Here is a 14,590-nt window from a genome sequence, read left to right on the forward strand (position 1 = left end):
CATTTCCTTTGCTAAAGTCATAATTACTGAAAATTCTCTTTGATTATATTTCTAGATTGCTTTGTGACTAAAAAAGGGAGAATTCACAGATTCAGATGTCTATTTGGATGGAAATAAAGAGCATTCAGGCAACTTTGCCATGAGCAAAGTTTTTCTGCACAGGAAGGTAGCTTCCAGCTCTCTTATGCATTTGACACCTGCTGTTTATTAGTTGGTCCAGGAGGGGGAGGGGGAGGTAATAAAACCAGGTGTAAAACAATAAATCATTCAAAACGCCTGGATCTTTGCTTTAAACAATCACAAAGAAACTGAGCCCCCAAGGACTTTGTACCAAAGTACAGTTGAATTATTGGCTGAATACTGAATTGTCTTGTACTGCCAGATGACTGGGTGGGGGCAAAATGGTGAAATGGCCAACCCTACCTTAACAGTTTATCAGCAGAGGTGGAGTTTAACACTATCAAACTTCCCTTATTTACCCAAAGTATAAAGGTCCAAGATATTTGCTCTATAGAACATTCTCTACAATAAGCAAAGCACTGTGAGACTGAACGTGCTGTAGGGTACTTGGTTTAAGATTACCAATGTCTTTCTCCAGCAATAGTTACTTAAGGAGCACGAGCTCTACTCTCCAACCAACCTCGCCAAACCTAGGCAGTACTATCTACAGACAAACATCCATTAAAAAATACCGAGCCCCGAGTGTCCATGGAGGAGCTGGTGGCTATGGAACCCGTATTTCCACTGGTGTCAATTATGCTGGTGGCTCTTGGGGGAGCTTGGGCAGTGGTTTCCAGCCCAGTGCTTTCACCAATGACCTACTTCTTGTTGGCAACGAGAAAGGGACCATGCAGAATTTGAACGACCGTTTAGCTTCATACCTTGAAAAGGTACGCTCCTTAGAAACCACCAACTCCCACCTTGAAAAGCGGATCCGGGAGTGGTACGAAAACAGCTCCCCTGCCACTAGACAAGACTACTCTTCATATTACCAAATTATTGAAGACCTGCAGAACAAGGTAAGATATCGATTCGTTTCTGAGTAGCAGTATGTTGAGTTTGTACAAATGACTGCTATGTCTTCATGAATATAACAATTTGTCTGAAAGTTTCATTTCGACTCTGAACAAAAACTCATGGATTATTCTCATAATGATAATACCGTAAAACAATTAAAAATTGTCTTTTCTAATGTGAAGTAAAACATTGTTTTGATTAACTTTTTTTTTTAAAAAAAATCACCATTTTCCAGCATCAGCCACATTTAAAAGGCCTTCCCGGAGCTGGTGAACTATAATTTCATTATGTATTACTGATGTGGGAAAGAGAACATTCCCAACATTGTCCACACACACACATGAAAAGTCCACCTGTGGTAGGTAGCCATCAACCTGGTCGCTTAACAGTGTCCATGGCTCTACAGACTGTCCCCCAACAAATGCTTTGTGAAGGTCAGAACTTCCATTGCTATTGAATCAAATTATTAATAAAAAGGGGGGGGGTCAATCTGCGAAGGGACACTTCACATGTATAGAATAAATCAAATGCAATAACTATACAGGTTGATGGCTGCATACCATGAGTAGACTTTTTTTGGAAGGTGTGGGTGGCTTTGTATCTAAGCCACGTCCTCTTTTCCTCGTCTCCAGTATGTAATGAGATGACAATAAGATTTGCAATGAGCTTGCAAACATTTTGGAAATGTTTCTGGGTGCCTTATAACCCACCTTTTTGTCAGTTAAACCAATCTACGAGCTATATTCAAGGAATAAAGGTAAAGGTATCCCCTGTGCAAGCACCGAGTCATGTCTGACCCTTGGGGTGACGCCCTCTAGCGTTTTCTTGGCAGACTCAATACGGGGTGGTTTGCCAGTGCCTTCCCCAGTCATTACCGTTTACCCCCCAGCAGCAAGCTGGGTACTCATTTTACCGACCTCGGAAGGATGGAAGGCTGAGTCAACCTTGAGCCGGCTGCTGGGATTGAACTCCCAGCCTCATGGGCAAAGCTTTCAGGCGGCTGCCTTACCACTCTGCGCCACAAGAGGCTCTTTATTCAAGGAATACATACAATTACAAATATTTTTTCCCCAAAATACCCCTCTTCTTCAAAGTCTTTTGCTTAACCCTTTCAATCTTCATTTCCACCTAAAAGAAAGCCTGAACAGATGTAACTACCTGGCTTTTCCTTCTCCTCAAACAGAAAAAAAAACCCATGGAAAATGGTAACCTCAATGTAGAATTCAAGCCAAACGAAGAAAAGAGGTACCCACTTAAAAGAGCTGATGTTTCCAAAAATATTGAAATTATAACATAATCTGAAGAAATATAAAGATGACATAAATCATTGAAACGCATACAAAGATAGATTCAAGTAGGGTAGCCGTGTTGATCTGAAGAAGCAAAAGGAAGTGTGCGTGCACATGAAAGCTCACACCTTGAATAAATCTTTGTTGGCATTAAAGGTGCTATTGGACTCAGATTTCGTTGTCATACAAAGATAATGCACAAACTGAAAAATTGAACCTTTATTATTGACAACTAGCAGCAAAAATTATCTTCCCAAAAAAGAGGGATAGCAACCAAGATTACAGACACACTGTGAACAAATAATCAAGAAAAAATAAACTTAATTAAACAAGTGACAACAAGGAATTGTCTTGTTGTTGTAAGAAGGCCTGATGACCAAGGCAACTAACTGGCAACCAGCTCATAATTTACCAGTTCTGCTGGGTGCTTCTTCAAACTATCTACTGTGATAGAGGCGTTTTACTATCAGACTCCATGGAGTTATAAAGCTTTCAAAGCACACAAATTAAGGGAATATTTATCCATCATACCTGAAATTATGTCTGTTATTATTTTAGTGCACTGTTTTTTGCTTTCTGAGATGCCTCAAGTAGGTCTCTAGAGATGTGGCATAAAAATACATTAAATAAAGTAAAATAATAAAGTAAAAACAAAGTAACGATATCACAAAAATGTTTATAATTATTTCCTATGTCAGGTATGGAGAGCTTGTTTTGGTTCGTGTACATGCAAATGAAATTTATTATGAAATTGCAAAAGCCCATTGAAATTGCTTTTTTTATGCGTGCCTTTTAAAGTCACTACTTTCGCCCTTTTTATCTCCATCTTGTGGCTAATAAGGAGACCTCTATCATTTGGCTGCACCTATCTAGAGGTAAACACATAACTGGGAGGTGCCATTTATTGAAACAAAGGGTGTGGAGCGTGAAAGTTCTTATCTGTCTCTAAATTCACGGGACACCATTGACTGGTGGGGTTCTTGATTAAAAATTTGGTCTATATGGAGCAACAAAAAGTTTCATTGAACGCATCGAGCAGGGGTAGTCAACCTGTGGTCCTCCAGATGTGCATGGACTACAATTCCCATCAGCCCCTGCCAGTATTTGCTGGCAGGGGCTCATGGGAATTGTAGTCCATGCACATCTGGAGGACCACAGGTTGACTACCCCTGGCATAGAGCACAAAAATAGTATTGTAATATATATATTTTAAATTTCACTATAAGTACAATTAGCCAGGTGCCTTCAGATGTCCCTCCAAAAGTGGGACAATCTGGTCACCTTGGACTTGGGGCAAGCAGCAAATATCCTGTTTAAGCTGCTGTCACCATACAATCAGGCTTGTATGCTTCCCTGACACAGCACAGCAGATATAGGGCTTCCATAGGGCAGGTTTCCTTACAGTGTTGCTGCCATGGTGGGAGCCATATCCCCCTCTCCCAGGCCACTGGAGCATTTTCATAAAAAACAAAACAAAAACAGTAGTTGAACATTGTACTATTACTTTTACATTGCAATGGTCAACGTATCAAGTTCTACGAATTCTCAGCTTTCGTTCCCACCCGCCCACCTAAAGTAAATTTTAACTTTTGTTGAAGAGATACAAAGGCAAAAGGTACAAGGAAAGATGCTAGAGACTTTTTTAAAAATTAAAAACCAAGAGCTGGGAACTCAGTGAAGTTCTGATGAGGGTTGGAGACTTATGAGAAGTATCTCAAAATGGTTCGGGATGCCCTGAAGGGTTAGCATGTTCTTTTAGGAGGTTTGAGGGAGACAAGACAACATTCAGCTATTTTAGCTTGTGAGCAGCAGAGGCAATAGGCAGGAAACGGGGCTAACTGTCTCTACCTCCAAAAGTATCATCTGAAATAACTTCCTCAATTTTCCTAACGATAGAGCAGTCTGCTAACAGAGCAAACACCTTGCCCTTCCCTTTAAAGCTCACTACAGCTGTGTCCTATCTGTTGGTCCTTGCTTGTCATATCTCTGTCTGTTATCTTCACTCTTGAACTTTACCTTCCCCTGTTGACCAATGGTTTGTCTCCTTTTTGGATGCAATTTATTCTTTGGTTCAGTCCTCTTCTTCATTGGTACTACACTCCACATTCCTGACATCTTTAGTTAAAAGTACCAGGCAGTCACTGATGTGAAAGACCTCTGCAGGGCACAGCTACCAGTCAGAGCAAATCAGGCTTTCTCAACCAGGGTTTTATATGACCAATTATGGGCCTGGAGAGGATTGAAAGGGGAGGGACCTTGGCCGGCCACGTATTCAGCTGTGCTTCCCAACCATATTCTGCACAATCATGTCACTTCTGGGATTTCTTGAAGCCTGAAGAATGTTTCAGGGGTTTCAAAGTGGTTAAAAAGTTGAGAAAGGCTAGAGTAGACAGTAATGACCTTGTTGCGCCAATGGTCTATTCGATATAAGGCAGCTCATGTTCTTGTGCATTCCATCACATCTCCCCAATTTTTGCTATAAATTCTTCAGCTATTTAATCTTCATTCCCAATTATAATCTAAAAATGTCTATGTTGATCTGAAGTCCTGTGGATGTGGGGGCACTTCTGTGTGTTCTCGTTTCCTGGGCAGCATGGGCCAGGAGCCACAGTACCTGTCTTTCCCTTGGATATTCTGAGCTGAATCTCTGGATATTCTTAGCTGAATCTTAGCATCTCTCTGGCAGTACAGGAAGCAGCCCACAACAGAAGCAACCATTTTTACTAATAACTATTGAAATAGCAAAGCAGTTGCATCTCTTCTTACAGGTCCCTTAATTTCACCTGCGCAGTCCTTCTGATGACATTTTCTGATGTGGCTTGTTGATTTCAAATCAATGACTATCCTTCTTGGTTTCTGTACACGTTGTTGTTTTTTCAGATTATTGCAGCACGACTAGACAACACTCAGCTCATCCTGCAGATTGACAACACCAAGCTGGCTGCTGATGACTTCCGAGTAAAGTATGTACATAGAAATAAAGAAAAATGAAGAAGTAGTAACTAAAAGTTGAAGTGAAAGTAAACACAACCATCAACCTGCCTAAATACGATCTGAGATCCTTGGACTGTCACGGCCCATGTTGTCGACTCCAGGGTCTCAGGCAGAGGTCTTTCAAGTCACCTGTACCTGATTCTGGAGATGCCAGAGATCAAAGTAGAGAACATCTGCACATGGAACAGATTCCATGCTTCTATTCATTACAAAAATAAAAGATACCCTGAAGAAATCTGACAGTTTCCGAGGTAGCATGGGATGGAACAAAGACTGCACACAAAGTCATGTAATAAAATTAAGAAAACTTCAGACCAGTGGTGTTAAGTTAGTGCAGAAGAGTGATGTGGAAGGCCTTTTGCCACACTGCTTTTCCACTGAAGCTTCCCCCTTCCCACATTGCTTGCGTTCTTACAGTATTCAAAGTAAAACCTGCCGGAATAAAAGTTTGTTGGTCTTAAATGTGCCACTGGACTTAAAGTTTGCTCAGCTGTTTCAGACCAACATGGCTACCCACCTGTACTTATCACATTCGCAATTACTAAAAAATGGAATTTAGGGCTAAGAAGTCAGTTATGGTTAGATTTGTGGATTAAGAATGTAAATACTGAGCGTATGCTAACTGCCCCAGAATTAAATGTATCATTTTAAAAACTGGACAGGTATGAGACTGAGTTGGGACTCAGACAAAATGTGGAAAATGACACAACTGGGCTGCTGAGGCTAATTGATGATTTGACCCTGGTAAAGGCTGACTTGGAGCATCAGGTGGAAGGCCTGAAGGAAGAACTGGCTTACCTCAAGAAGAATCATGAGGAGGTAAGCAAGGGAGAGGAATGGGAAGGCGATTGTAAGCCGCTTTGAGCCTCCTTCGGGTAGGGGAAAGCGGCATATAAGAACCAACTCTTCTTCTTCTTCTTCTTCTTCTTCTTCTTCTTCTTCTTCTTCTTCTTCTTCTTCTTCTTCATCTTCTTCTTCTTCAAGTGACTTCACAGCACAAATAGTGCAAGATCTGTGAAAAGTTCCCGGGGGTACTTTTGTTGTTGTTCTTATCTCTTTTTAAAAGAAAACAACCAAAGGGAAGAGCAAGAGATCAGACCAGGGCCACAATGGAGGAAGGAGAGCTTTTAAGATATTTTTTTCTGCTCTCCTCATCCCCCAAGTAGTTACTTGAATACCAATACCCCAGCTTACTATGTTCTGTAATTGATACATTTGACCCTTTTGCATCTCTTTGTCTTATTCTTATTCTTTGTCTTATATATATAAATTACTTCATGCTTATAGTAGCTGGGAGGAAGTCTATAGGTAAAAACCGTGCCAGCAGCTAAGCAGATTAGGGGAAGAAGGCATAGCAACAATGGCTGTGTGGAGTGAAAGAAATGTTCAGATGGTCATCCATTAAGGAATAGAGCTAGAAATGCAAGCTTATAAAACATTTGATTGAGATGACCATAGATGTGACAGTTTTTGAGAAGATTCTCTCTCTATAAGCCAGCAAGAATTCATTATGTAACAACATGGGGGGTGATCAATCAGCAGCCAAAAGCTGATTAGGCTCCTGGCAGATCTCAAGAATTTGTGCAGCAACCAAAGAATGCTGGAGTCTAGCAGCAAATAAAACCACAGTCCCAAAAATGATTGATCTCATAAACTGCACGCAGTATTCAGACTCTATTTCCCAGCATGCGCTCACATCTCAGGGCAATGACCTGCATCATGGGAGCGTCCAGATGACTGGATGCAGACTGCTGATCACCAGCACTGTTGCTTGCAGGAAATGGAGAGATTGCGCCAGCAGCTGAGTGGCACTGTGACAGTGGAGGTGGATGCCGCACCAAGCATTGACCTTGCGCAGATGATGGACAACATGCGTCAGCAATATGAAGTCATGGCAGACAAATACCGCGAAGAAGCTAAGCAACGGTTTGAGAAACAGGTGAGGAGCATTAAAATAACTCTGATTTGATTGGCTCAGTAGAGAAGGGGAGTTTTGCTTTGAGCCTTGCCTGCAGCAGCCCAGGTCTTCCTAGGCCAGTGAAGCAATGCTTTGAGGCACTGCGGGAGGGCAGGCTTCCAGGAGGAGGACCAGATGGAGAGCCCATTTGTACCAGCACCACACACCCTAGTGTATTGGGTGTGTCCTGAATGCCCCACCTTTGAAAAGGCCAGCCCTGGGAAAGCCAGAGATGATGAGCCAGTCCTCTCCTACAGAGTGGGGGAAGAAGTGTGAGATGAGAGACAGAGTTGTTATTGAAGGTGAACCTCCCTTGTAACCATCAAATGAGGCATTGCCCAAGGCTTGCCTTTGAAGGACACCAGAGGGTATGGCACCCCCAGACTCTGAGCCAAGGGAGTCGGATCCTGACAAATAATATATCTAAAAATCTACTGCCAAATTAATCTGACGCACATCATCAAAGGAATGCAAATCTAACCATTTAACTGACTGGCTGTGAAATTCTGTGCTAAGTTACTCCAGTCCAAATTTGCTGCTTCCAAAAGGTTTAGACAGGAGTAATCCTGCAAAGAATTACCCTGTTGATGTTGCGGATTTTACTTTTATTCTTATTTTATTTGAATCTTCCTTTCCTTCTCCATATTTCAGATTGAAGAATGGAATGTGGAAATAACCACTAACACCCAGCAAGTTGAGAGCAACAGAAATGAGATTACAGACCGGAGACACATACTCCAGAGCCTGGAGATTGAACTCCAATCTGAGCGTAGTTTGGTAAAGTATCCTGAACTAATCCAATACAGTTGCACTTGATTAATAATACTTTGGGATGCCACCCACTGATCTATACAAATGCCCTAAAAGGGCAAGTACCCGATTTGCTATTGTTCCCACATCTGAAGTCAGCTGGACTTAACAGTCTGCTGCTGGCAATGCAGAAACAGGAACATTCTTGGCTCTCCTCTGTGAACAAAGTACTCAAAGGTAATAAATTTTGCTCTCCATGCATATATCAGTATGGCATAAGTGTTGCAGAGTTGTAATAATGAGGGGGAAACACCTGTCCATGAATGGTAGTTACAGTGGGAGTTGATGGGATTGATCATTAACAGGTTGCTGAGTCACATGTTCTCCAGATTGAGTCTTGCCCTCCAAATTTCTTCAATTACTCTTTTTCATAGATCTGCTCTTTGCCTATACAGGAGGGAGGGAGGTATTGACCTGGGTCTTTAGAGCAAAATGATCATGGTACTCTAGCAGATTGTACCAGACTAATGTGTGTCCCTGCCCCAAAGATCAAATCCAGGGTGTGGCCTGCTTGGTGTGTTGGACCAGTATCCAACTGGGAGAGTCCCAGCATCACCATGGCAGATACACGGCCCAAAACAGTTTTATCTGTATGGACATTGAAGTCCCCCAGAATAATCAACCTGCAGAACCACTGGCTCTTATCTACATGAGGACCTACCAAGAGATTCTCATTTAACTCGTTAGGTTGAAGAATTTTCAATTTCAGAATCCATCCGGCTTCTTTTTTTCAACAGAATTCTATAATCCTGTCTGGCAGATTTGAATATAAACCCAAACCCAAAAGTCTGCGGGTTTATAATATAGGTGGGCAACATGCCAAGTTAACTTACAAAGATTAAAAAAGGTATCCCCTGTGCAAGCACTGAGTCATGTCTGGCCCTTGGGGTGACGCCCTCTAGCGTTTTCATGGCAGACTCAATACGGGGTGGTTTGCCAGTGCCTTCCCCAGTCATTACCATTTACCCCCCAGCAAGCTGGGTACTCATTTTACCGACCTCGGAAGGATGGAAGGCTGAGTCAACCTTGAGCCGGCTGCTGGGATTGAACTCCCAGCCTCATGGGCAAAGCTTTCAGACGGCTGCCTTACCACTCTGCGCCACAAGAGGCTCATTGCGCCACAAGAGGCTCATTTTACAAAGATTAGAAAAGCTTTAAAGGGGGATTAGATAGGTACATGAAGCATAGGTCTATCAGTGGCTACTAATCATGGTGACTCCACATTCAGAAGCACAAAACTTTTGAATCCCAGAGCCAAGAAGCAACATCAGGGGAAAGCATGGGCCTCTATTCCATCTTGTTGGCCTTCCAGAACAACTGGCTGGCCACTGTGTGACAGGATGCTGGATGAAATGGACCATTGGTCTGATCTAGCAGGGCTTTTCTTATTCTCTTAAAGTCCTCTTGAATGTCACATTTTGTATCTTTGCTAGAAAACAAATACAGAGAATGCTGTGGCAGAGATTGAGGCACGTTATGGAGTGATCCTGGCCCAAATACAGGCCTCCATCGCAAATGTGGAGACCCAACTTCTGCAGGTGCGAGAGGACATGGAGCGGCAGAGTTCTGAGTACAACAGCCTCTTGGATATTAAAGTCCAGCTAGAGGCAGAGATTGCCACTTATCGTCGCTTGCTGGAAGGAGAAGATAGCAGGTACGAAACAGACCAAAGATGCTTATGTCAAACACAATTGCAAGCTGCCACTGTCAGGTATGAACAGGGTTGCCAGCCACCTCCATGATGCTGGCGGGGGAGGGATGTGCTGACATCACATCCAGTCCCCCCCCCTTCCTTGTTTTTTTTGTTTCCTCTCATTGCCAACTTCCATCCCCTCTCTCTTCCTCCCCCTCCTGTGGGAAAAGTGCCCAAGAATTCCCTTTCTCCATATGCTGTGTGGCTTATTCCCTTCCGCCTTGCTTAAACCCTCTCAGGAGCACGGAAAATTCAAAGACAGCTTGGGGAAATTGCTCCTTTGTTACAAGTGTGTCACTTCAGGCAAGCATCCTGTGTCATCAACTTCCTCCCTGCTTCCCCCCCCCCCACATAGTGCATGTTATTTTTTTTAAAAACAGTCATTATGTTGTTGTTATTTATTTGGTTTAGTTCCCGCCACTCCTGACAAGCGTCTTGTGGCCGATCACACGTCAGTCTCCGTATACAATAAAAAATCCAATAAAACCCCATTCACATCATTTAGGTCCCTCCTATGTTGTATTATTTTGGGAAAGCCAGGACTGTGTGTTTACCAAATACATTTTACTTTGTTTGATACAGATCTATTCTGGAACTGGAGATTGCAAAAAGAGAAGAAGCTGAGAGAGGTATGACAACAAACACTCTTTTTTTTAAAATCAACCTTCTGTGAGGTTTCCACTGAAAAGAAAATTTAATCCCATTTTCAGCAGTCAGTTGCATTTTTGAAAGTGGTGCGGCAACTTTAGTGAACAGATAACTGGCTTGGATGAAGGGGTGTTTTGTACCCTCTAATTCGCTATAAGCCAATGATATTAATATCAAATTCACACAGAGCAAACGTAGTCTTATAAAGAATTTTCTAAACTCAGGAACACTTTTCCATTCACTTTGACTGATTATGCACAGAGAGGAAAAGTCAGGCCAGTGCTCGTATGGAAGGGAGCTAATCCGTGCTTATGCATGGTGTTGCTGCCAGCCCAGCCCCCTCACAACCCTGTCCTGCTTTAGAGCCGCCAATGGCCTGCAGCATGGGAACACTGATTTTTTTAGTGTTCCCTTTTTTGCCATGGCCACCATCGGCAGTCACGCCGGGCCAGGACCTCTCAAGGGACAGGAAATATCCTGTTCAGCTTTGCAGAGATGAATTGGGTGTGTGTTTGTTTTTTTACCTTCCATGAAGGTAAGATTCCTTCGGCATGCAATCCCACCCTTGTGGAAGTAGTCCCCCCATCTCCCCGGTGCAACTGCTACAAAGTGCAGCGGAACCTTTTCACCCAGGAGTTGTGTGAGCGCACACACAACTCCGTGGCGGACCATGTGCGCTGAGGAAAATCTTTCCCTCTTAGCACACAAGAAGCGGCAGGGCATGCGGCCACACCGCAAGAAAGTGGCGCCATCCTGACACAGCCGCTGCCATGCATAAAAGGTCATTGGGTATTTTCTCACAAGTAATACCAGCATATGAAGTCACTGAATTTGTCTCTGAAAACCATCTTTGTATGACCATAAAATACATGCTTATTCTGTAATATGCTACCTGAGTATGTATTATTTCTACGGTCTTATATAATGGAAGGAGAGGCTATTTGGGTTACTTCTACACTGAGGTGTTATTCCATGCCCCCCCAAATCTGAAGTAAGTAGGGGAAGGGGTACATACTACATCACTGTGCATACATTCACCTTCCAGGTTTTACCCAGGTTTGTTGCATCCCTCCACCCCCACCGCAACTTGCTTTAGTACGGCACGCACAGCAGGTTTGGTTACCATTTGTAGGAGGCGATTTATTATTTCAGTACTTCTTGCCCACACTCAGCACCATTCCCTCTTTTACTGCGTTGGTCCATCACCAAAATTGCCTGTTGCGTCCAATAGCGACCTTTTTTTTTAATGTCCAGAAAAGAATAAAGTTCGGAAGATCAAGACGGTTGTTGAAGAGATGGTTGATGGAAAAGTGGTCTCATCCCAAGTCAGAGAGAGAGAAGAGAAGATGTAACCAGCAGTGACATGAAGGGCATCTTGTATTAATGTTATCATTGCAAACAAAACAACAAAGCCCTTGCTTTCTATGCCACTATGATGCTTTTCAATGGATTTAATAATAGAGTTGTGTTACAAAGAGAACCATCATGTTATTCAGAACGAAATAATGTATTATTTCCTTTCATCCCGCTATCTTTGCTTATGAATGGGTTGCATTATTGTAGAATGAAGGTCCATTGTGTTAAATCACTCTTAAGTGCTTGAGATTTAATTTATCTATCCTCATAGCTATAAGTAATTGAATCATTTCCCTGAGACTTCCAGATAAGCTCCCTATATAAAATAAACATAATGTACTGAATGGAAAAAAGAAAAAAGTCTCAGCTCCTAAGAGCAAAGTAAGAATGGCTGTATTTTCCCCAGAGAAGAAAACAATAGCTACTTTTTAACATAGTTCTGCAAAACAAGTTAACTGGAAATATCCTGCTTTCTGTTGAGGGGAGGAGGAGGTTAGGGAGAAATCCTAAATTGGTCTATTCAGGTCCCTTTTCAATCAAACTGTTTTAATCCCAGTCTCCCAGGAAAGTAATTTTAGGATGACAGCCAAAGAATGCACTAAATTTTAAAGTGATTTTTAATTTATAAAATAAATCCTAATCTGTTTCTCCTTTAATGGCACAACGCATATTTTATTTCATCCTGTCTATATATGCTAGAATTCTGTATTAGGGGGGGGGGACATTTAGACAGAACATCACACTTGATTGCATCTGAGGTATAATGAACTGCAAGAACGTTTTGAGTCATTCTGAACTCACTGCCTTGAATCTTTCAGATAAAGGCAGATTGTAAATGCAAAAAGATTCATCTGTCCCCACCTATTTTCTAAAAGCATTTGGCAGGTGCCAGGAAACGTGTCAACAGGTGGTGTCACATTTGGGACCCCTGCCCTGTTTAAAAGGGGGGGAGAATAGGAATTTGCCTATCAGCAAATATGCCCATATAGCACAACCCTTTAGCTGACACCCAGGTGTCCAAAGCAGGAAGCACAGACCTACCTCTTGATTAAACAAACACACAAATATACAAAGTCGTCTTTCATATAACTCCCTTTCCCCTTTTGATCATCTTTCTCCATACAAAGTCAAAGAAAACACTCCATAGTTTCACAGCTGTGAGTCACGATCTAATTCGGTACCAAAAAAAATAGAGAAAATTCTTTCAGTTGAGCTTCTTGAACCAAATGCCGTCCACAGAAAATCCCTGCTGAAACAACCACACCCATAATCCTACCACTTGAATTCATTATAAAGTGATAAAACTCAAAATGACAACCGCAATGAGACAATGAAAACCAACATGTGCATCTCAAGAAGTTATCTATTTGCTTTTAAAGCTTAGAAAAAAATGATCCAGAGGTCTCTTGCAGTTAAATTTATAAATAAAGCCTAACATTTATTCTCTGGAACATTGTTCTAAGTAAGAAGCATAACATACCCTGCCACATCAAAATGATTTCACAAGGGCTGCAAGTTATTTTAAGATCAAGTATTTCTGCTAGGATTAAGTATGGACAGATTACCCAGTGTTTTGTTATTCAGCAAGTCCATAACTATTGCGGTATATAGAGCTAGGTGATTACTGAGATTTGGGCCCACATTCAAATTCCCGCTCTGTTATAAAATGCCATTGGTAACAACGGACCAGCCACTTTCTCAGCCTAGCCTCATAGGGTTGTGGTGAGGAAAAAACAGAGGACATGAGAACCTGGTATCATTGTGGCCTGGTATCAATGGTATCAGTGTGGCCTCCATGGAGGAAGAGCAGAATAAGAATGTAATTAGTCAGTAAAGGCAATAACCTCACCTCAGTATTTCCATTTTACAGAAAAGGCAAGAAGTTTAAACTATAATGACTTTATTTCATAGAACTGACCAAAGGCTCTTAAAGGTAACAGAGCATACATATTCTTGAGGCACAACAGGATGCCAAGGTAGTACAAGTCATGGGGCAAGATTCAAGGTGATGTTAATGTACCTGAGGGACCATCTGACTGACTATACCCCCAGAGGGGAATTGCATTCAGCCAATATAAGCAGGCTGGTGATCCCTGGCCCCCAAGATGTACATTTCGCCTCAACCAGGGCCAGGACCTTCTTGGACCTGGCCCCCACCTGGTGGAATGAGCTCTTGGAAGGGCTGCGGGTCCTTCAACACCTGGTTCAGTTTTGAAGGGCCTGAAAGACAGAGCTCATCCTCCAAGCATTTGGTTGGGGCCAAAAACTAGTAATACCAGCGTGTTGACTCCTCCTACTCTGTGTTGTGCTTCCCCTAAGAAAAACAGGAAATTCCCATAGACAATCACTTTAGACATTGGGGAGGCAAAGGAATGATGCGAGAGACTTCAAATTGTTTTTAACTGGCTTTAATTAATGTTAATAATTGTCTTAATATTATATTAAATAATTGTTAGTTAATTACTGTGTTGTTAACCACCCCGAGCTGGCTTGCCAGGAGGGGCAGTCATATCAATCAAAAATAATAATAATAAATGTCCTCAAAGCTTCAGATGCATCAAGTAGTCTTTTTGACACATCAAGAAACCAAGTTTGAACACTTGGTCAGTTTTTAAATTGGTTTGCTATATTAGGGTTGCCAAGTCCTCCCTGGACACCAGCAGTGAATGTGGGGTAGAGTTTCCAGTTCTAGGTTAGGAAAGTCCTGGAGATTTGGGGATGGAGCCTGGTGAGAACAGGGACCTCAGTGGAGGACAATTCCATAGAGTCCACCCTCTAAAGCAGGGGTAGTCAAACTGCGGCCCTCCAGATGTCCTTGGACTACAA

The 14,590-nt window shown here is 42.3% G+C and overlaps 1 protein-coding gene across 1 annotated transcript; it reads left to right on the top strand.

Annotated features, from left to right (window-relative positions):
* Positions 1 to 496: 496 nt before the first annotated feature.
* LOC143825975 (keratin, type I cytoskeletal 19-like) lies at positions 497 to 14,315 on the top strand. Its single transcript, XM_077314433.1, has 8 exons — positions 497 to 1,019; positions 5,187 to 5,269; positions 5,963 to 6,119; positions 7,078 to 7,239; positions 7,909 to 8,034; positions 9,501 to 9,721; positions 10,343 to 10,389; positions 11,663 to 14,315. Exons 1-8 carry the CDS (start codon positions 585 to 587, stop codon positions 11,758 to 11,760), a joined length of 1,329 nt encoding a protein of 442 aa, XP_077170548.1. The 5' UTR covers positions 497 to 584; the 3' UTR covers positions 11,761 to 14,315.
* The last annotated feature ends 275 nt before the right edge of the window (positions 14,316 to 14,590 follow it).

This window comes from Paroedura picta, chromosome 16 (assembly GCF_049243985.1).
Source record: "Paroedura picta isolate Pp20150507F chromosome 16, Ppicta_v3.0, whole genome shotgun sequence".
NCBI lineage: Eukaryota > Metazoa > Chordata > Lepidosauria > Squamata > Gekkonidae > Paroedura > Paroedura picta.